The sequence below is a fragment of the Leptopilina heterotoma genome, unplaced genomic scaffold (genome assembly GCF_015476425.1).
Source record: "Leptopilina heterotoma isolate Lh14 unplaced genomic scaffold, ASM1547642v1 Lhet_73, whole genome shotgun sequence".
Lineage (NCBI taxonomy): Eukaryota > Metazoa > Arthropoda > Insecta > Hymenoptera > Figitidae > Leptopilina > Leptopilina heterotoma.
This window is the reverse complement of record NW_025111169.1, coordinates 1,830,936-1,855,428: the sequence shown is the minus strand read 5'-3', so window position 1 is coordinate 1,855,428 and position 24,493 is coordinate 1,830,936. Positions and strand designations below refer to the sequence as shown.

Below are 24,493 nucleotides of genomic sequence, written 5' to 3'. Positions count from 1 at the left end.
CTAATTTAAATAATTGAATTCGTGAAAAATGTTTATTATTCATGAGAAGAATTGAATTACTTACAAAGATTTTTACAAAAAATTTTTAAATAACTAAATTCTATTTGGAATTTTATGAAAATAGTAGATATATTAAAAATCATTCAATTGCGAAAAGTTTTTAAAAATAATTGAATTTTACAAAGAATTCAATTAAAATTTTTGATAGTAATTGAATGTCTGTGTGGTATTTTATTGATTTTTTTTTTAAATAATTGAATTCCTAAAAAGTATTTTATTATTTATGAAAATAATTGAATTATTGCGAACGATTTTATCAGAATTTTTTAAAATAATTGAATTTCCAAGAAGAAATTTATTAATTTAAAATATAATTGAATTCTTGAGATGAATATTGTTATTTATAAAAATAATTGAATTTTGCAAAGAATTTTATTAAAATGCCCCAAAATAATTGAATTCTTGCGAACGATTTTATTACAATTTTTTTAAATAATTGAATTTTTAAAAAGAAATTTATTACTTTTAAAAATTAAATAATTGAATTCTTGTGAAGAATATTGTTATTTTTGAAAATAATTGAATTTTGCAAAGAATTTTATTAAATTGACTCAAAATAATTGAATTTTCGGGATTAATTTTGTTATTTATCGATATAATTGAATTCTTTCGAAGAATTATTTATGTAAATAATTGAATTCTTGGAAAGGAATTTTATTAAAATCTAAAAGAATAATTGAACTATTTTTAAAAACTTTAAATTAAAATTGTATTTAAAATATTTGAGATCTTTCGAACAATTTTATTAAAATATTTGAAAATAATTGAATTCCAGTGAAAAATTCGAGGAAAAATTCTAATATTTTTGTAAATAATTGTATTCTTTCAAAGAATTTATAAAAATCATGTTTTTAAATAATTCATTTTTTTCGAGAAATTGAAATTAAATTTTTAAGAATAATTATATTTTTTGAACAATTCCAGTAAAATTGTATTACAAATAATTGAAATCCTCTGCAATGAATTTTATTATTTATGAAAGTAATTGAAATTTTGTCAAGAATTTTATTAAAAATTTCAAAAATAATTGAATTCCTAAAAAGCATTTTATTATTTATGAAAATAATTGAATTCTTCTGAACGATTTTATTAGAATTTTTAAAAATAATTGAATTTTTAAGAAGAATTTTATTAATTTTGAAAATAATTAAATTCTTGTGATGAATATTGTTATTTATGAAAATAATTGAATTTTGAAATGATATTTTATTAAAATTCCTCAAAATAATTGAATTGTCGGGAATAATTTTGTTATTTATCGACATAATTTAATTCCTTCGAAGAATTATTTATGCAAATAATTGAATTCTTGGAAAGGAATTTTATTAAAATCTAAAAGAATAATTGAATTATTTAAGAAAAATTTAATTAAAATTGTATTTAAAATAATTGATATGTTTCGAACAATTTTATTAAATTATTTGAAAATAATTGAATTCCTGTGAAAAATTCTAATATTTTTGTAAATAATTAAATTCCTTCATAGAATTTAAAAAAAAACATTTTTTTTAATTATTGATTTTTTCGAAGAATTGAAATTAAATTTTTAAGAATAATTACATTTTTTGATCAATTCCTGTAAAATTGTATTTTAAATAATTGAAATCCTGCGATGAATTTTATTATTTATGAAAATAATTAAATTCTTGCGAACGAATTTTATTAAAATTTTCAAAAATAATTGAAACTCTGCGATGAATTTAGAATTTTATTATTTATGAAAATAATTGAATTATTGCAAAAAATTTTATTCAAATGTTTAAAAAGAATTGAATTTCTGTGAAAAATTTTGTTATTTTTGAAAATAATTGAATTCTTTATAAGAATTTTATAAACTAATATTAATAAAAAAAAATATAAAAAGAACTAATTTTTTTGTAAATAATAACAATAATTGAAATAAAAATTGTTAAATTGGAAAATTGTGCAAAGTAGGCGGTAATTTTTTTTATTAGCAATACTCGTTTTAATTTACACATTCACCTTCTACTGTGTTTGTATCCCTTGGGTCTGATCGTAACCGACCTTTATCACTTATTTTTCTATACCACTGCGTCAGTATAATCAGACATGTATACAATTTGCGTAATGTAGCAATGCACTTTCCTGCTTTCTCAGGAACGGTATATAATCATTAACTTAAAACCAATTTGCTTTTTTCCTTCCATTTTCAAAAAAAAAAAAATAATAATAATCCCACTTTTCAAATTAAAGACAATTACATAAGTGCATGTGGCTCTTTTTTTGATAGAAAGAATTTTTACACACAGCATTTTTGTTTTAAATAAAAATGTATAGGAATATTTCTACGTTAAAGACGGGGAAAATAATTTATTTGATTCTAATAAACAACAATTTATTTAAATCAAATAAACTGTCTATTGTCAAAAAAATATTTTCTTGTATCGAAAAATTTTTAATTTGAGTTAATTAAATTTTATTTGCTTCAAATTCTAGTTAAATTAGTTAAATTTTGTAATGTATATTTAATTATTTATTAAAAATAATGGAATTATAGAAGAATTTTAGTTAGAGACACTAAAAAAATTGAATTTTGGAGAAGTTACAAATAATTGCAGAAATTCAATTATATTCAAAAGAAATAAAATTCTTATCACAAAATTCAATTATATTCTTAAAATTTTTTTAAATTCTGGTCCAAATTTCAATTATCTTTATAAATAATAAAATTCTTATTCGAAATTCAATTATTTTTAAAAATATTAATAAAATTCTTGACAAAATTTCAATTATTTTCAAAAATTTTTCTCCATTCAATGATTTCCAATATTTATTTATTTATACTTGTTTGTGCATATAATAATGCGTACAAGAAAGTTCCACACATATTCCTTTTTTTTTAAACTTTACATAGTTTGATTCGATGACAAAATTTTCTTAATTAAACGGACCAAAGATTTAATCTGAGAATTTTTATACTATTTTAATAAAATTTTCCAAGAGAATTTAATTATTTAAAAAAAAATTTGATAAAATTCTACACATAAGCATTTAATTATTTTCATAAAAAATAAAAATTTCACAGGAGTTCAATTATTTACAAATTTTTTAAAAATTTCTTCTCAAGAATTCTATTATTCTCATAAATAATAAAAAATTTTTACAGGGATTCAATTATTTTCATAAATATTAAAATTTATCGCACAATTTTAATTATTTTTAATACAATAAAATTTTAGTCTAATTCCTCGAAAAATGTAATTATTCTTAAAAATTGAAATAAAATTCGTCGAAAGAATTCAATTTTGAGAAACATTCAATTATTCAATAAATTATTTATTTATGCATTTAAATAATTAAATTCTCGTAGAATTTTTTAATGGAAATTGATTTAAAAATGAATTTAAGTTTAAATTTTAGATAATAATTGAAAATTGAAAGCATTATGGTTGAATTTTTAGAAATAATTGAGTTTTGAAAAGGTGTTAAATTAAAATATTTGAAAATTTGAATTTTTCATACTTTTAATTAAAAATTCTGTAGAATTAATTTTTCTAAATTAAGTTTAATTGAATTTTTCTTAAATTATATGAAATTTTCATTTTCTAATATCTATTTAGTTGAAGAATTTACGAATAATCGAAATAACAAAAAATTTTCTAGAAATTCAATTATTTTCAGAAATTTTAATAAAATTCTTTGCAAAATTCAATTATTTTCATAAACAACAATTTTGCATCACAAGAATTCAATTATTTTTAAAAGTAATAAATTTCTTTTGGGAAATTCAATTATTTAAAAAAATTCTAATCAAATCGTCCCCAAGAATTAAATTTTTAATATCTATTTTCATAAGATTTCCAAACAGAATTCAATTATTTAGAAAATTTTTTTAAAAATCTTTTAAGTAATTCAATTGTTTTGATGAATAATAAAAATTTCTCAGGAATTAAATTATTTAAATTGAAATTTGCCATAAAATTAGTCGAAAGAAATCAAATATTTAAACATTTTTCGCCAGAATTAAATTATTTTTATAAATAATAAAATTCTTCTTAGGAATTCAATTATTTTTGAAATAAAATTCTTTCCAACTATTCAATTATTTTCATTAAAAATAAAATTCTTCTTAGGAATTCATTTATTTTCATAAATTATAAAATTTTTTACAGGGATTCAATTTTTTCATATAGATAATAAAATTCTTCTTAGGAATTCAATTATTTTCATAAATAATAAAATTTTTTACAGTGATTCAAATTTTTCACATATAGATAATAAAATTATTTTAAAGAAAAATTATTATTTTTAATACAAATTTAATTATTTACAAATTTTTTATAAATTCCTTCGAAATAATTCAATTATTATCGTAAATATTAAATTTTTTGCCGGGGTTCAATGATTTTCATAAATAATAAAATTCTTTTTAGGAATTCAATAATTTTTATAAAATAATGAAACACATCGCAGAATTTCAATTACTTTTGATACAGTTTTAAATAAAGTAATAGAAATGTGGAATTATTCTTAAAAATTTTTAGTTTTGAAAAAATATTTAATTATTCAATAAAATATTTATTCTTGTATTTAAATAATTGAATTCTCGTAGAATTTTCAAATAAAAAATGTTTTAAAAATGAATTTCAGTTAAAAATTTAGATAATAATTGAATAAAAGCATTAAAGCGTGGATTTTTATAGAATTAATTGAATTTTGAAAAAGTTTTAAATTAAAATCTTTGAAAACATGAGTTTTTTTTATTTTTTACTAACAATTCTGTGAAATTAATTTTTTTTTAAAAAGTTTAATTGAATTTTTTTTTTTGAAATTATTATTTAATTTTTTATTTTCTAATATATATTTGAATGAAGATATTATAAATCATTCATGTTTTATAATAATATTCTTATGAATTGTTGAATTTCAAAAAGATTTTAATATTAAAATTTTTAAAAATCTTAAATCATATGGAAATTCAATTAAGTTTTATTTTCTTCAAAACAATGCAATTCAAAGAATTCCAATTATTTGATGCAAATATATACCTATATTTTATTTCTGTTATTTTTTTTTATTAAATTAGTGATAATAAATTTATCTTATTTTTGTAAATTATTATTTTTAATTCAACACATTTATTTCGTGTGCTATAGTTATATGTATATATGTCTACGTATTGTTAAAAAAATAATAATTCAACACAAAAAGAAAGACAAGAACAAAAATAAAAAATGGAACGTTTCACACTTTCTGGACCGAAAGCATTTCCTCATGAGTGATTTTTTTATTTTCCAGGAGACAGTAACACAGGGTTGCACAAACGCAGCATATACGAACACAATGGAGTCGCAGTTTGTTCACAAAAGAAAGCACTTTGTATTGCCACCGTTGTTTTCGGCATCCTCTTCGCCATATCACTCATCATTGCATTCGCGGGACCACAGAATGGTAACTTTCAATTTTCTATACATACATCTAACGAGTTTGCTTCAAAAATCACAACAAAAAAAACCGAGAATAATTTCAAAGGGAGATTTTTTTACCTATATATTCATATCTCGCTCTGTATTATATATTCTTCATTTTTCATTTGAGGATTTTTTTTTTGATAATACTAATACAATACGAATATCTATTTATTTATTATTTATTTATTATTTTTAAGAATTTTTAAGAATTTTTTCGTTTTTGTTATTTTACTTTTCTACATTTGTTTTACAAAAAAATTCAATTTTTTTATTATTTTTTTCTATTTATTTCTATTTATTTTTTTGTTTTTAATTTTTTTAGGTATTATTTTACTGTTTTATAATCCTAATTTCATAAATTCTTTTTTTGTTATTTATTTTTTTTCTTCTTATTATTTTACTTTTTTATAGTAATTTTAGAAAGAAATTTTTTTTTTTTAATTTTTTTGTTCTTATTATTTTATTTTTTAATAATAACTTCACAAAGAAATTATATTTTCCTTTTTTATAATAATTTTAAATAGAAATTATCTTCTATCTTTTATATTAAATAATCTTTGTATTCCGGTAATCTGTTCGGAGTTTGAAGTTAGTTGTTGATTGCTTCTTTGTTTCCTAACTTTTGAAATAATTTTCAATTTGAAAATTAATATTTGAAAATTATTAAATTCTTGGTAAGAATGTTATCAAAAAATTTGAGAATAATTCAATTTCTTCGAAGAATTTTATAATTTATGAAAATAATTGAATTCTTGAGACGAATTTTATTGAAATTATAAAAAATTCTAATTAAACTGTTTTGAAGAATTTCTTTGATTTTTTTAAAAATAATAGAATTTCATTAATAATTTTAAATGCAAATTTTGAAAGCAATTGAATTTTATGAAGAAAATTTTTATTAACATTGTATTGAAAATAATTGAATTCCTGCAAAGAATTTTATTATTTATAAAAAAAATGTAATTCTTGCGAAGAATTTTACTATTTATAAAAATTGAATTGTTCCAAAAAATTTATTAAAATTTTAGGAAATAAATTAATTTTATGTAAATATTTGAAAATAATTAAATTCTTTTGAGGAATTCTATTAAAAATTGTTTTGAAAAGAATTGAATTTCTGCAAAGAATTTTATTAATTATAAAAATAATTGAAATGGTCGAAGAATTTATTAAAATTTTAAGAAAAATTGAATTGTTTTGGAGAATTTTATAGAAATATTTGAAAATAATTCAATTCTTTCGAGAAATTCAATTACAGTTGTTTCGAAAAGAATTGAATTTTTGCAAAGAATTTTACTATTTATAAAAATAATTGAAATGATCGAAGAAATTATTAAAATTTTACGAAAAATTGAATTGTTTTGGAGAATTTTATAGAAATATTTGGAAATAATTCAATTCTTTCGAGAAATTCAATTAAAGTTGTTTCGAAAATAATTGAATTTCTGTAAAGAATTTTATAAAAATTAAGCATATTCAAAAAAATTGAATTCATCAGAATAATTTTATTATTTTTTGAAAATAATTGAATTCTTTCAATTTTTTTGACAAATAGATTTAAAAATTGCATTAAAAGTAATTTAATTTTCATATAGAATTTTTTTTTTTAATATTTTGAGAATAATTAAATTATTTTTAGAGAATTTTAAATTCTTGTTGTAATTGAATTTTATGGAAATTTTTGAAAATAATTAAATTCTTTCGTGTAATTTTATTTAAATTGGATAAAAAATAATTAAATTTCTGCAAAGAATTTTAGTAATTTATAAAAATAGTTGAATTGTTTTGAAGAATTTATTAAAATTTTAGGAAATAATTAAATTTTATGGAAATATTTGAATTCTGCTGAGGAATTCAATTATTAAATTGTTTTGAAAATAATTGAAATCCTACAAAGAATTTTACTATTTATAAAAATAATTGAATTCTTGCGAAGAAATTTAATATTTATAAAAATAATTGATTCTTGCGAAGAAATTTACTATTTATAAAAATAATTGAATTTTTCCAAAAAATTTATTAAAATTTTAGAAAATAATTGAATTTATTAGAAATAGATTAAAATTTTTTTTTTAAATTGAATTTTTGCAAAGATTTTACTATTTAAAAAAATAAATGAATTGTTTAAAAAGATTTATTAAAGTTTTAGAAAATAATTGAATTTTTTCGTGAAATTTTATTAAAATTTTGTTAAATTGAATTTTTGCAAAAAATTTTACTATTTTTAAAAATAATTTAATTCCTCCTAAAAATTCTATTATTTATATAAAAATAATTGATTTCATGCAAAGAATTATGTTAAAAATATAAACAATAATAATTAATTTTGTTCTTAAAAAGTAAATTTTTTAATTTTTGATTATGAAATTATTTTAAAATTTATATTTGAAAATAAAAAATTTTTTAATTTGCATATAATCAAATAAACTCTATTTAGTGATTTTAATACCTATATTATTTAGTTATTTGTATCAAAATAAAAATTAAATAATTTTTTTTCTAATTTATTTCGCTCGAAATCTGAATTCGTAGAAAATGACTAAAAAAATGAAGAAAAGTCGTTCCTTATTTATTAAATTCGGAAAAATTCGTCAATGAAAAAATATTTAAATATTTATTTGACAATAGTTTTTGTTTTTTAATAAAAGTTTTAGTAAAAAATAATTTGTTTCAAAAAATGAATATCGAAAAATTGAAGAAAAAATTAAAAAGAAAAATTTCTAGAATGAAACGGCAAGAACATTTTATGAGTTAATGACATTTTCGAGCAGACTGTTTGTATTCAATTTTCGAAAAAAGAAAAAAAAACTAAAATCAAGTGTCATTGACGTGAAATGTAGGTTGGTGAATATATTAAATATTGATTAATAAATAATTATATTTGCAGACTGCCCTTGTGCTGGAGAAAAGCCAGCGAATCTGGAAATCAACGAGGACGAGGAAGGAGGTGAACTGCTTGCAACGAACGGAGAGGTAAATTAATATAATTTACTATAAAAATGCATATTTTTGATATTCACATTCTAACTTAATTAAATTTCCCTTTAATTATTTAAAAAGCCCCTTTGCGAGACAGCTATTGTAATGTATAATCAAACAAATTATGTTAATTAGCAAAAAAAAAAAAAAATAAATAACTCCTTTTTTTAAATTTTCTACCTCTGTTCTCGATTTGACTTAGTGCAGTATTAATTAACTAATTAATTTTTCAACAGCAATATTAATTATTTAATGTTGACGAAGAAGGAAATTAAGGAAAATAAATTATTTGATAGATTTTATTATTAAAAATTGAAATAGAGTAAAAGAATCCATTTAGTAGAATTTATAAAATTGATATATTCCATATATTATATGGATCAATTTATTCAGAAGTATCAATTTATTGAAAAGAAAAGTAAAGAAGAATTGCAAAAAAATAAATTATTTGCTAGATTTTATTATTAAAATTAAAATTGAATAAAAAACGTACTTTAGTAGAATTTATTTATTTATAATATATGAATCAATTTATTTAGAAGTATTAATTTATTCAGAAGAATCAATTTAATATCTGAAAAATCAATATTTTTTTAAAATTTCCCGGAATTATTCTTTTTTCATGCAGTTTTAATTTATTTTTCAATTTATTTTAATATTTTATTTATTTTTATTATTTCATTCAGATAAATCAATTTATTTAGAAGAATCAATCATAATTATAAATTTAAATAAGAAATCGAAATTTTGACTTTCTTTTAATATTGGAAAATATTTTTCAGGTATTTCCATGGAATAACGTAAGATTACCTTCATTTGCACATCCAACTAGATACATCATCACTATCCATCCAAACCTTACGACGCTGGAAGTCAAGGGTAATATTTTCTGAAATAATACTTAATATCAAATTGAGAAAAAAAATAAATACATAGATAAAAATTATTTTTAATAATAAATTTTTGTACTAATCGTGGCAATTTTTCTTTTTTACCAGGGCAAGTCACGATTGAGTTTTTCGTGGATAAAGAGACCAATTTTATCGTCTTCCATAGTAAAAATTTGACAATAAATGAAAAGGTAAGCTTTAAGTATATTTTTATTATTTTCGGGAATTTAATTATCTTTAAAAAATTTTTTAATTACAATTTTTCAAGAAGCTAATTTTTTTTTTAAATTTCTACATTAAATTATTCTAAAATTTAATTTTTTTTAAACAAATATTTAAAATCTTATTGTTTTTACTTTGGAATTTTAAATAATTTTAATGTAAAACCTTTTGAATTATTTCTAAAAATTACAACTGCAATTTTTCCAAAAGTCTATTATTTTTTTGAATGTTAGAATAGAATTACTTAAAAATTGTAATACTTTTTAAAAAAAAATAATATTTTTGTAAAATTTTATTATTTTCCAAAATTTTTACTTACAATTCTTCGAAAAATATAATAATATTATTTTATTTATTTAAAAATAGTTTTTAAAGTGAGAAAATAAAATTCTTTGAAATAGAAAATTTATTTTACTGAACTATGAGAAAATTTCCTATTTTTTCAATTTTTGAAAATTATTTTCGAGAATTCAACTATTTGCAAAAAAAACTCTAATTACGATTTTTTAAAAACCTTATTTTCTCAGAATTTTGAAAAAAAAATTTTCCAGTTTTATTAATTTTTGTTTTAATATTTAAATACAAACAAGAATTAAAATTTCAAAGCACTTTCTATGTAAAACCTTTTGAAATTTAATTATTTCTAAAGACTAGAGCTGTAATTCTTTTAATTCTTGAAATATTTTCTGAAATTTTAACTAATATTTTTTTTCAATTAAATTCTTATTAAAAAATTGTACAAGAATTAAATTATTTAAATACAAAAAATTTTTTTTTAAATTAATTATTTTCCAAAATTTTACGTAAAATTCTTCAAAAAATTCTTGTAGAAATAATTTTTTAAAGTGAGAAAATAAAATTCTTTGAAATAGAAAATTTATTTTGATAAACTTAGGTAAATTTCCTATTTTTTGAATTTTTTAAAATTATTTTCAAAAAAATTTTAATTATTATTTTTTACATTTTTTCAGAATTTCTAAATAGAATTTTTTAAATTTAATTAAATTATGTTCAATAAATATTTGAATAATTTTTGTTATTTACTCGTCCATCAGAAATTAAAATTTCAAAATACGTTCAATGTAAAACCTTTTTGAAATTTAATTATTTCCAAAAATTATAACTTCAATTTTTGAAATATTTTATAAAATTTTAACTGAAATTATATTTCAAATCAATTTTTATCAAAAAGTTGTGCACCAGAATTCGATTATTTAAATACAAAATCAAATAGGTAAATAATTATTTCTAAAAATTTCAACTGCAATTTTTCCAATAGTCAATTATTTTTATCAATTTTTGAATAAAATTATTTAAAACATTAATCATTTTTACAGAAAAATAATATATTATTTAATTGAAATTCTTTTTTGAATAAATTTTTATTAGAATTCAATGATAATTGAATTATTAAAATACCAAAATTTTTGTAAAACTTTATTATTTTCTCCAAAATTTTTACTTAAAATTCTTCAAAAAATGTCATAATATTTCAAAATATTTTTTTCAAGTGAAAAAATAAAATTCTTTGAAATAGAGAATTTATTTTTATAAACTCTGAGAAAATGTCCTATTTTTTAAATTTTTTAAATTTATTTTTTGCAAAAAGCTTTAATTACGATTTTTAAAAATCTCTTTTTTCAGAATTTTGAAATTAAATTTTTCAAATTTCAATTCTTGAAATATTTTCTGAAATTTGAACTAAAATTCTTTTTCAAAACAATTCTTATTACAAAAATTGTACGAGAATTGAATTATTTAAACACAAAAAAATTTTTTTTAATTTAATTATTTTCCAAATTTTTACGTCCAATTTTTCAAAAAATTCTATTTAAATTATTTTAAAATGAGAAAATAAAATTCTTGGAAATAGAAAATTTATTTTAATTAACTTTGAGAAAATTTCCTATTTTTTCAATTTTTTAAAATTATTTTCGGGAAAGCAACTATTTTCAAAAAAATTTTAATTATTATTTTTTACATTTTTTCAGAATTTCTAAATGAAAATTTTTTAAATTACATTAATTTTTGTTTAATAAATATTTGAATACTTATTGTTATTTATTCGTCCAACAGGAATTAAAATTTAAAAGTATGTTAAATGTAAAACTTTTTTGAAATTTAATTATTTTTAAAAATTCGAACTGTAATTCTTCAAATTCTTGAAATATTTTCTAAAATTTTAACTGAAATTATTTTTCAAATCAATTCTTATCAAAAAGTTGTACGAGAATTCTTTTTTTAAATACAAAAATAAATAATTAATTATTTCTAAAAATTGCAACTGTAATTGAACTTGTAGATTTTTTTTAATTTGAGAAAGAAAATTCATTGACTATTTAAGATTTTTTTTTTGATAAAATTTCCTTACTTTACTGTTCTGTAAAAATTCTAGGATAATTAATTCAAATTAATTTCACCAAAACACTAATTAATTGTCAAACTTTTAACATAACAATTTGAAATGTAAAACAATTTGGAATCAAAAAGTCCCAACTTGACATGAGGACAGAATATCTCGATTATTATGTACAAGAAATAATAATATTAAATATGAATTGACTCGAAGGATTCATAATTTACTGTATATTTTAAGAATGTAAATAATTTACTCAAAAAAGCAAAAATTCAATGAAGCAATTTTTTTCAGATGGTCCAAGATCGAAAAGGCCACAGATTAAAAATTGGAAAATTGCTGGAGTACCCGAAGCATCAGCAGGTTTATTTGGAACTTGAAGAGAGTAAATTTAGAAAGAAGGCAAATTATACAGTTCATCTTAGATTTGTCTCGAAATTGAAAAATGAACTCGAAGGATTTTATTTGAGCAGCTACGTTACTAGCGACGGAGAAAAAAGGTTCGTATTTGACTTTTTTTGTAATTAAAAGTGTTACAGTGCGGAAAGAAAATTAAATTGAAAATTAATTTTATTTTCTGTTTCAGGTATTTAGCGACAACACATTTCGAGCCAACTTATGCGCGTTCTGCGTTTCCATGTTTCGATGAACCACAATTCAAGGCAAAGTTCAAAGTCTCAATTTTCAGAGACAGATTTCACATAGCTTTGTGTAATATGCCAGTTATGAATACCGAGGACGCTGGATTTTACATGGGAACGGGCCTTGTGAGTCAAAATTTGAAAATCGTATCACAGAAAAAAAATTTATCATTTACTAAAATTTAAACTTTATTCAAATTCATTTTTAGTGTTTTGACAATTTTACTAGTGTGTAAAAAAACGATTTTTCAGAGTATCAAAGTTTCTTTAAGATAATTAATTATTCTTACAGGAGAAAATTCTCTAAAGTTTCAAAGATTCAAATGAACAGTTTTTTCTGTTACGTTCGTGAAGTTTAAAACGTTTCTAATTAGCCATTTAGGAGAGAAAATAATTTTTTATTCAAATTCAAAAAAATTTTATTCAAAGTCTTAAAACAATCTTTAGAATTTTTCCTCTCGAACAACTCGAAGGAGAAAAATTTGTAGACGTAAAAAATATTTTTATTTCAATCGTTGATGATAAACGTTGTACTTAAACTTTAGCCGTTTTCTATTTAAATATTTAAATCTACTAATACTGAAATGAAAAATACTACTTGTATTTTAATTTAAGTTTAGAAGAATTAAATTTTTCGTATACGAAATAATATTTTGTAAAATTAATTTTGAAAGAGAAAACAAAATATTCAGTTTTTTTTAGAAAATTTTGCCTTTCAAAAATCCTCTCAAAAAATTCCAATTTCTCTGAAGTAATTACTTTAGAGAAATTGATTTCTCTAAAGTAATTTCTTCAGAGAAATTGGAATTTTTTTGAGAGGATTTTTAAGAGATGGAGCGATATTTTTTATTAAGGATATTTTCTAAGAATAATTAATTATCATTCTGAAATAGTCGTTGAAGACAGTTTCAACATACGCCTGAAGTAGAGTAATTCTGATTCACAGCTTCGAGACGATTTTCAAGAATCTGTGGAAATGTCAACGTATCTGGTGGCTTTTGTCGTTTGCGATTTCAAAAGAATCTCCGAATTGACCAATAGAAATGTCTCCGTCAGTGTTTATGCAGCGGAAGCAATGCTTCCACAGGCAAAATATGCCCTCAACATTGCAGCGCGTACGATGGACTATTTCGAATCATTTTTCGGTGTTCACTATCCACTGCCTAAGCAAGGTAAATAAATACAATTAAAAATGTCTATTCTTTTCTTTTAATGAATAGAAAAAAAATCTTTGGATTTTATTCATCAAATAATCTTTACTTTAAAGATTAAAATTATTTAGAAATGGCATTTCGAATTTATCTCCTAAAGAATAAAAGTTTCTTTAGAATTTAGAATTACCACAGGGTTTCTAAAAATTTCTTCTTGCAAAATTTCATGGTTTTTTCATAATTTTCAGGTGATGAATGAAAATAAGGAAATTCGGAGAAAATTAAATTGATCAGGAAAATAAAAATTACTACGAGAGTTCGGGTTTTTGGTATCAAAAAACAAAAAACTTGAATTTTTCTGGAATTTCTTTCCTATTGCGAACTTTTAAATAATTTAAATAATTGAATTTTTTAAGAATTTTAATTAAAAATTCTCAAAATAATTGAATATTTTTAATATTTTTAATAATTATACTAATATTACAGAAAATAATTGAATTGTCAACAAATTTTAGTTTGAAAATACAAAAAGTAATTGACTTTTTCTTAAATTGAATAAAATTTTTTTTAATAATATTCTAAAATAATTGAATTTTTGAAAAGTTTTAATTTAAAATTTTAAAGAAAGTAACATTTTTTTAAAAATAATCTATTCAATGAAATTTTTTATTCAATTGAATTTAAGTTACCCCAAAATATTTTGAAAGAAATTCTTTGTAAAATTCAATTATATTCAAAATTTCTTAATTAAAATCATTAAAATTATTTAAAAAAAGTTCCATTATTTTCAAAATATTTAGAGAAACTTATCAAAACAATTCAATTATGTAATTTCAAAAATTTTAATAACATTCTTTGCGGGAATTCAATTATTTTCATAAATAAAATTTTCCAGGAGAATTCAATTGTTTTCAATATAATTTTAAAAGCAATCGAATATATTTTAAAAAATTATATTGAAATTTCGAAAAATAATTGGATTTTCGAAGAATTTTAGTTCAAAATTCTAAAAATAATTGAATATTTAAAACAATGATACTAAATTTACAGAAAAAAAATGAATTATCCACAAATTCTAGTTGAAAATACAAAAAGTAATCATAATTTCAAAAAAAAAATCTTTTTCATCATTTCAGAATTTATAGTTATTTTTTTTGTAATATTCTCTAAAAATTCGATCGTCCCAGATATAAATCAGTAAAAGCTTTATTCCAGCGCAGCGTCGAAATAAGATTTCCCTGTCATTTTTATAGCTCGCCTTAAATTTTACAGACTTGATAGCAATACCAGACTTTGCAGCGGGTGCAATGGAGAATTGGGGTCTCATAACATATCGGGAGACATCAATTCTTTACGATCCCGAAGAAACATCGACAGTGGCACACGAGTGGGTGGCTGTAATTGTTGCACACGAACTGGCGCATCAGTGGTTCGGCAATTTGGTGACAATGAAATGGTGGAATGATCTCTGGCTAAATGAGGGCGCCGCCAGCTATTTGGAGTATAAAGGTGTTAATCATTTGTCACCCGAATGGAGTATGATGGATCAATTTATTTTGGATAAAATACAGCCGGCATTGGATTTGGATGGTCTCGCGAGTAGTCACTCGATAAGCGTCACCGTCAAGGATCCCACTGAAATTGAGGCAATTTTCGATACAATAAGTTACAATAAAGGTGCATCGATACTTTATATGCTGGAGAACTTTTTGAATGAGGAGGTTTTGAAGAGTGGACTCAATGAATATTTGAATAATTTCGCCTATGGCAATGCGGATACTGGGGACTTTTGGAGTGTCTTCACTAAACATTCGAATCACACTTTTGATGTGAAGGTGAGATTTTTATTTATTTATTTATTTATTTATTTATTTAATATATAAACGGGCTTATATTGCCCTTTTGTACAATGTACTGAACAATTTTTATCTTCATTCAAAATTTTTATCATAAATTTAATTTTTATCTTCGTTTGATAATTTTTAGAGAAAATTTAATTTTGAGTTGCCACAGGTCAGGAAAATCAGGTTCAACGAACAGGGTTGCCGCAGGTCAGGGAATTCAGGGAATAGGCAGGGAAGTTTGAATTTGTCAAGGAAATCAGGAAAAAGTCAGGGATTTTTATTTAAAGTATTGGAAAAAATTAAATTTTTAGAATTTATAAAAAAATTCTGAATTTTGGTGTATTTTTTGTTTGCCTCATAAACTATGAAATTGTCAAGAATTCTAATACAAACCCTTCAATTTTTCTATTTCAAATAATAATTTCTTTTTAAATAAATTAATTCTTGAAGAACTATCATAAAATTATTACTTATAAATTATTTAATAAATAATTTTACTTAAAAGTTTCAAAATTAATTAAATTTCAAAAGAGTTACGTTTACATCTTCATAAATAGATGAACTTCAAAGGTTTTAATTTAAAATTTCAGAAAATATCAATTTTTAATGAATTTAAATATAGAAATTTTAAGAACAACTGATTACAGAAATTCAATTATTTTCAAAAGTGATAAACTTCTTCAAATAAATTCAATAATGTTAAAAAAATATAAAAAAATTCTCGTTACAATTTCAATTATCTTTATAAATAATAAAATTCTTCTCCGAAATTCAATTATTTTCTAAAAAAATTTACTAAAATTCTTGGCAAAATTTCAATTATTTTCAAAAATTTTCCTTACTTTAATTATTTGTAATATCTACTATTTTAATAAAATTTTCCAAAAAAATCCAATTATTTAAAGAAAATATTCATAAAAATTTCACAGGAATTCAATTACTTATCAATTTTTTTATAAATTTCTTCGCACCAATTCAATTATTTTTAATTTTTAAATTAAGTTTCTCGAAGGAATTCAAATATATTCAGAAAATAAGAAAAAAATAGTTTTGAGAAATTCAATTATTCCAAAAAAATTTAAATAAACTTCTTTTAAAAATTCGATTATTTAAAAAAATGTTGACAAAATTTCTTTACAAGATTTAGTTAATAAAATTGCAATTTCAATAAAATTTTCCTATAACAATTATTTTCAATACAATTCTTCTTAAAAATTCAATTATTCTCACAAATAATACATTTTTTAAGGGAATTCAATTATTTAAAAAAATTTGAATAAAATTCTTCTCAAGAAATCAATTATTTTTATAAATAATAAAATTTTTCTCAAGAATTCAATTATTTAAAAAAAGTTGAATAAAATTCTTCAAAACAATTGAATTTTTTCAGAAATTTCAATAAATATTCTTCACAAGAATTCAAATATTTTTAAAAATAATAAAAATCTTTCTCCGAAATTTCATTCTTTAAAAAAATTTGAAATAAAATTCGTTGCAAGAATTCAATTATTTTTATAAATAGCAAAACTTATCGCTGAATTTCAATTATTTTTTGTACAATTTTAAGTAAAATAATAGAAAATTGCATTTATTTTTATTTTTTTTTTAAATTCGCCGAAAGAATTCAATTATTTAAAAAAATTTTTGATGAAATTCTTCATAAATATTCAATTCTAAGAAATTAGAAAAAAAAATTGATTTATTTTTATTTTTTAAAAAAAAGTATTCATGTATCTAATAATTTTACAATTGAAGATATTCACAAATAAATATATCAGAAACATTTTTTGATCATTTTTAGAAGTGAATCAAAATATTCTTTATGGTCAGGAAAACAGTCAAAATTCTGTCCGGAAATCAGGGAAAAAGAAAATCAAATTTTTGTGGCAATCCTGATATTTTTTTCTTTCTTTAGAAATACCCATAGAATTTTTGTTGTACTTTTAATTAAAATCGTGGAAATTAATTTTTATCTAATGTTTACATAAGTTTCTGTAAAAAACGTTCCAATCTAACAATTTTTTATCTGGTAATTATTTATTTAGTAGTTATTTATATAGCATTTATTTGTATAGTAATTAATAATCTAGTAATTATTTATATAATAATAACAGAATATTTTTTCTTCCAAAGACAATAATGGAGACATGGACGCAGCAAACTGGCTTCCCCTTGATCACTATTTCCAGGGAGGGAAATATTATCACAGCGAGTCAAAAACGTTTTTTGGTGTCTCCCCGCGATAATGACACTGCACTTCTCGAACCAAAATCGCCATTTAATTATAAATGGTACGTTCCCCTGAGTTTCTACTCGGATAAGGATCCGACAAACATCACCAACATCTGGATGAACATGACAAATGGTATTCTATTTTTGATCCAATTCTCTAAAAACAATCAATCAATTTTTTATAATCTACAAGTTCTGAACAATTTCCGATGAACGAAATTGTTTTTTCGATTCGATACAAATATGTTATTTAAAAAATTTAAATTTGAAGAAGAAATAAATAAATTTTATTCATTTGAACGTTCGGAACTTCAGACTAAATTTTTTAAAATTGGAAAATAAAAAAAGAAAATGAATGCAAAGAAAAATATTTTGAAATTGAATGGAAAAATAAATTCCAATTTTTCCAAAGTATTTTTTTTTCTTTCATTAAAAACTAATCGATATTTCGAATAAATGTAAATTAACTGGATGGAAAGCAATAATTCTAATGGAATGTTATTTTCTCATTTCGAAAAGTGACCTTTGAGATCGCGTCAGAAGTGGAATATATAAAATGCAATGTGAATCAGACGGGATTCTATCGGGTGACATATCCCGAAGAGATGTGGACATCGATAATAAAAACTTTGTTGGGCGATCATACGAAATTCAGTCCTGCGGATCGTGCCAATTTATTGGATGATGTTTTCACATTGTGCGAGGCTGGCGAATTGAATGCATCGGTACCATTGGAATTATCGTTGTACTTGTTAAATGAACGCGATTACGTGCCTTGGGCAACGGCATTGGGATATTTACATTCGTGGAGGCAAAAATTGAGTGAAAGTTCCGGTTATAAAAAGTACATTGCTTTCTTGAAGAAATTACTTGGACCGGTGACGAAACATGTCGGCTGGAATGACGAGGGATCACATTTAACGAAGTAAATTTCAATATAGGATTTTTTCAATCATTTTATTTACATAGAAAAAATTTTATTTTTGTAAAAATTTATCTCGAAATTTATTTCTATATTAATTTTTGTGTTTGACTGTTTTTTAAATTTAATTTATGTTTTTTTTAAATTTTTAAAGATTTTTTAAAAAAATTTTTAAATATTTTTTGTTTAGTAATTTTCTTGCTTTGGTAATTTTTTTTCTTAAGTAATTTTTTATTTTTTATTTTTTACTGTTTTAAATTTCTAAAGTTTCAAACGTTCAAATGAAGGGCAAAAATTTCTTTTCTTCTTTTAATTTGTATTTTTTATAAAAAAAAATTAATTCTTAACTAAGTAAACGATTCATTTAAATTTTAAATTATTTTTTATTGATTTAACTTTTAAGTTCCTAAACTTTGAACGTTCAAATCAAGGACGTTTAATTCTTTACTTCTTTAATTTTTATTTTTTTGTAAAAACATATTTTTCTATAATTAATTCCAAACTAAGTAAATGTTTAATTATAATTATTTTTCTTTCTCGAAGTGTAATTTCAAAAAATATTTAAACAGAAAAATTTTCGTTCATTTGAAGCTTCAAAATTTAAGGAAAATATGGTTTTAGTAATTTTTTTTGCTTTATTAAAATTTTTTATTGTTTTTAATTATTATAATAAGTTAAAGAATTTATTACTTCACAGGTTTATTTATTTCTTCATTTATTATTAATTAATTTATTTATTACTCATCAGGTTTTTTTGGTCAAAGTTAAATGTTTTTTTAAATGTAAGTAATCGTAAATGTGAGAATTATATATTTTTTATAAAATCTGTCAACTTTTTTATAGATTGCTACGAATTGCTATTCTACAGTTTGCAGTGGAACTTCAATTGGATGAAGTTATTCAACCAGCGACGAGTTTGTTTGAAAATTGGATGTTTAGAGGGACACGAATCAGTCCAAATATTCGGGATGTTGTTTACGCTGCAGGTAAATTTTAGTATTGCAATTAAAATTTCATTTTTAAACAATAATTAAATTTATTAATTTTAAATAAAATAAATTAAATAAATTAAATTTTAAATAAAAGAGCAGCTACAATAAAATGTTGTTTACATTTAACGATAGAAAAAAATAGTTTTTAAATAGCATTTAAAGAATAAAAAAAGTTATTAAACTTTAAAATTACTAAAAAAAATTCGACTTTAAAAATATCTTGTAAATAAAATTATTAATTATTAGTGTTAATAATCGTCGTATTCCTAATATCAAAATTATATTGAAAATAATTGAAATCCTGTGAAGAATTTCATTATTTATGAAAATAATTAAATTCTTTCGAGAAATTTAATTAAAATTATATTGAAAATAATTGAATTCCGGCGAAGAATTTTATAATTTTTAAAAATACCTAATATTGAATTCTTGTGAAGAATTTTTATTGAAAAATTTGAAAAAATTTAATTGTTTTGAAGGATTTCTTTTGGAATTTTTTTGAAAATAATTAAGTTTTCTTAAATAATTTTAATTGAAAATTCTGAAAGTAATTAAATTTTATGAAGAATGTCTTTCAAGTTAAATTTAATTCTTCTTAGAATTTTATTACAATTTTTTTTAAATATAATTTAATTCATTAATCTAATTTTTTTGAAAATGATGTTTTTTAAATAGTTTTAATTAAAAAATTTTGAAAGTAATTGAAATTTACGAAGAATTTCTTTCAAGTTTTTAAAATAATCGTGTTTGTTAATAATTGTAATTATTTGATTATTCAATTTATTATTGTTATGCAAATTACAAAATTATTTGATTTAAAATATAAATTTTAAAATAATTTCAAAGTCAAAATTTTAAAAATTCACTTATTAATTCCTCGGCAGAACTCAAATATTTTCAAATATTTCTATAAAATTCAATTATTTCCTAAACTTTTAATAAATTCTTCGAAACAATTCAACTATTTTTATAGATACTAAAATTCTTTGCAGGAATTAAATTATTTTTAATCCACTTTAAATAAAATTCCGCGAAAGAATTGAATTATTTTCAAAAATTTCCCTAAAATTCAATCACAACAAGAATTTAAAATTCTTAAAAATAATTCAATTATTCTCAAAATATTTTTAAAAAATCTATGAAAATCAAATTATTTTCAATGCAATTTTTAAATATATTCGTCAAAAAAATTAAAAGAATTCAATTATTTTCAAAAAATAATAAAATTCTTCTGACGAATACAATTATTTTGAATATGCTTAATTTTAATAAAATTCTTTACAGAAATTCAATTATTTTCAATACAATTTTAATAAAATTCTTCTTCATAAAATTCAATTGCTTTCAAAATTTTCATTTAAATTTATTAAAGAAACTCCATTATTTTAAAAAAAATTTAAAGAAATTCTTCAAGAGAATTTAGTTAGGATTTTTAAAAATTTTAATAAAATTCTTCGCTAGAATTCAATTATTTTCATAAAAAAAAATTCTTCGAAGGAATTCAATTATTCTCTTGAAATTTTTTGATTAGATTCTTTGCAAGAATTCAATGATTTTTTCAATACATTAATTTTAAAATTGAAAATATTAAAAAAAAATTATAATTAAAAAGTTTAGGAAACAAAAAAGCAAAACTGACTAAAATTTTATTGTAACTTTTTTGAAAATAATTGAATTCATTCGAGAATTTTATAAATATGTACTGAAAATAATTAAATTGATGCGAAGAAATTTTTTATTAATGAAAATAATTGAATTCTTATAAAACATTTTATTAAAACTCTTGAAAATAATTGAATTCTTTCGAAAAATGTTATTAAAATTGTATTGAAAATAATTAAATTCTTTGGAAAAATTTTATTAAAATTCTATTGAAAATAATTGAATTTCTGAGAAGAATTTTCTAATTTTTTAAAATAATTGAATTCTTGTGAAGAATTTTATTAAAATTTTTGAAAATAATTGTATTTTATTAAAATTTTAGTAAATAATAAATAATAATAATAATTGATTGTGTGGTTAATAAGTGAACTTTTAAAAATTTTGAATCTGAAATGAATTAAAGATTTGAGTTGATATTTGCAAATAATAAATTTTGTATTTTGCATAATAATAAATGGAATACTGCGTTTCGCGCGTAACATTTTCTGGTTAAAATAAAATAATTGTAAATTAAAATGCAGGCATAAAATTCGGAGGACAAGCCGAGTGGAATTATTGTTGGGAAACTTATAAGAAGACACAAATTCCTAGCGAGAAACGAGTCATGCTTCGAGCACTGGGTTCATCCAACGATCCTTGGTTACTTCAAAGATATCTCTTGAAGAGTACCGATCGGGAAAAAGTAAGAACACAAGACGTGGAAACAGTGGTCGCTTCAGTTGCAAAAAATACTGAGGGAAAATTTCTCGCCTGGAGACATTTAAAGGCATTTTGGCCACAAGTTCACTCAATCTTTGGAAATGGCTCTCTGTCGATAGGAGGATTAATTCACATTGTCACGTCCGAATTTTTCACTCAATATGATTACAAGGAGGTAATTTATTTTAATTTAGAATTTATCAACAACTTTATCCTATTACAATATTTAAAATTCGAATGTTGATTTATTTAAATTTAAATTACAATTAATTAAATTTTGAATATAAATTTGAATTATAATTAAATTTGAACTTGAATTTAAATATTTAGAATTATAATAAAATTTGTGAAAATTTCTAGGTCTCCGAGTTCTTTAAAAACAAAGATGTGGGAAGCGGTCAACGAATGCTGGAACAAAGTTTGGAAAAAATCAGATTTAACATTCATTGGGTGAAGAATAATGCGGAAATGATTGATGAGTGGCTTACGAATTATTTGAAATCAAAGAAGAGTTAAAATTCGGATTTCAAAAATGAAGGAGAAGAAGAAGAGGAAATAAAAACCACAAGTGAATTCTGACGAATTCCAAAAAAACGACTTAAAAACTGATAAATTCAGTTGGAAGCCTCAGCATCGTTTCTTCGACGTCACAGAAGGATATTCAGCTCTCAGGAAGAAAGAAAAAAAAACTACAAGTTGACCGTTCCAGCAGAAAAAAAAACAAAAAAAAAGGTTTGAAATCTACATAAAAATACTTAATATTTTGAAAATAAGTTCCCGAAAGTCACGAAATACGGTAAAACAAAGAGAAAAGAAAAACAAAAACAAATTCCTTCCAAAGAAAATCGTTAATTTACGGAATTTGCGCTATTTTCAAATGACAATTGAATATTGAGAGAGGGAGAGAAAGAGAATGTGTGTGAAAGGAATTTTTCTAATTGAAAACAAATGAGGGTTGTGAGAAAAAAAAACTAACTGGCAGAAAAAGGTTTTGTTAATGTAAATTTTTATTCATTTCGATATTCGAAAATTTAAATATTGGAAATTATTCAATTTTATTTCTTATTAGTTTACGCAGGATTATTCGATTGTGATAATTACGAAGTTAAAGAAAATAAAAAAGAAGATCCAAGACAAATAATAATGATGAGATAAGATAGCGGGGAAATCGTAAAAGTAAAATGTAAGATTAAGAAGTAAGGAAAGTAGGATAAAAATAGACTAGATTAGAGACTGATAAAATAAGGTTGATGATTTTTATATAAGAAGAAAAAATTTTGCGTGATTTCCAATCAGAATATCAGAGACGTGTTTATTATATGCTTCCGTCTGATTTAAATTCTCTTAGATTACTTAAATATTTCTTACTACTTTTTAATGTAGTATAAGAAATTTATTTATTACTATTATTATTTATTATTATTACTAGAATAACTATACACGCGCGCGTGAAATTTAGTTGCAAAAATTTTCTTTTTGAAAGAAAATTGAAAATTTTCTTTGAAAAATTATTATTTTTAGAAAATATAATTTTTCAAAATATAATTCTTCAAAAATACGATTATATTTCTAAACAATTTTTCAATAAGTAATAAAGTAAAATTCTTTCAAAAACAAAATTTATTTCAATGAAATTTGACAAAACTTTTAATTGTTTCAATTTTTTAAATTATTTTCGGGAATAAAATAAAAATAAAAATATCTTCAAAAAGTTTTAATTGCGATTTTTCAAAAATCTAATTTTGTTTAGAATTTCTACATTAAATTATTCAAAAATCAAATAATTTTTGTTATACAAATATTTAAAAACTTAATGTTATTTATTATTATTTATACTTTTCAAAATTTTAACTGAAATTCTTTTTTAAATCAATTCTTATTAAAATTCAACGATAATTGAATTATTCAAATACAAAATTTTTCTAAAATTTAATTATTTTCCAAATTTTTAGTTACAGTTCTTGAAAAAATACAATATTATTTAAAAATAATTTTTTTAAGTAAAAAAATAAAATTCTTTGAAATATAAACTTTATTTTATTGAAATTTGAGAGAACTTCCTATTTTTTCAATTTTTTAAAAATATTTTTGGGAATTCAACTATTTTCAAAAAATTTTAATTACTTTTTCTACATTTTTCAGAATTTAAAAAAAAAAAATTTTCGAATTTCATTAATTTTGGTTTAGTAAATATTTGAATTGTTATTTATTTGTTAAGCAGGGATTAAAATTTCAAAATACTTTCAACGTAATTAAAAAATTAGAACTGCAATTCTTGATTTGAATTCTTTTTAATTTGGTAAAGAAAATTTTATTATTATTTTTATTATATTATTATAATTATGTAATTCGAAGTCCATTTTTTTGCCTTTGGACAAATAATATAAATTCTTTCTATTCTTTTTTTCTAG

The 24,493-nt window shown here is 20.5% G+C and overlaps 1 protein-coding gene across 3 annotated transcripts in view; it reads left to right on the top strand.

Moving 5' to 3' along the window:
* The window catches only part of LOC122510762 (endoplasmic reticulum aminopeptidase 2-like), a 55,832-nt gene extending 32,309 nt beyond the window's left edge, over positions 1-23,523 (top strand). For 2 of the 3 annotated variants that reach the window (XM_043625639.1, XM_043625642.1), the window contains exons 2-14: positions 5,320-5,472; positions 8,380-8,465; positions 9,254-9,350; positions 9,470-9,552; positions 12,234-12,439; positions 12,526-12,706; positions 13,527-13,752; positions 15,004-15,566; positions 17,709-17,940; positions 18,327-18,732; positions 19,573-19,715; positions 21,905-22,257; positions 22,443-23,523. In XM_043625639.1, coding sequence (XP_043481574.1) covers positions 5,320-5,472; positions 8,380-8,465; positions 9,254-9,350; positions 9,470-9,552; positions 12,234-12,439; positions 12,526-12,706; positions 13,527-13,752; positions 15,004-15,566; positions 17,709-17,940; positions 18,327-18,732; positions 19,573-19,715; positions 21,905-22,257; positions 22,443-22,598 — 2,885 coding nt within the window. In that variant the 3' untranslated portion in view covers positions 22,599-23,523. The remainder of the gene's footprint in view (positions 1-5,319; positions 5,473-8,379; positions 8,466-9,253; positions 9,351-9,469; positions 9,553-12,233; positions 12,440-12,525; positions 12,707-13,526; positions 13,753-15,003; positions 15,567-17,708; positions 17,941-18,326; positions 18,733-19,572; positions 19,716-21,904; positions 22,258-22,442) is intronic. The other variant, XM_043625641.1, reaches the window with a different exon arrangement.
* The last annotated feature ends 970 nt before the right edge of the window (positions 23,524-24,493 follow it).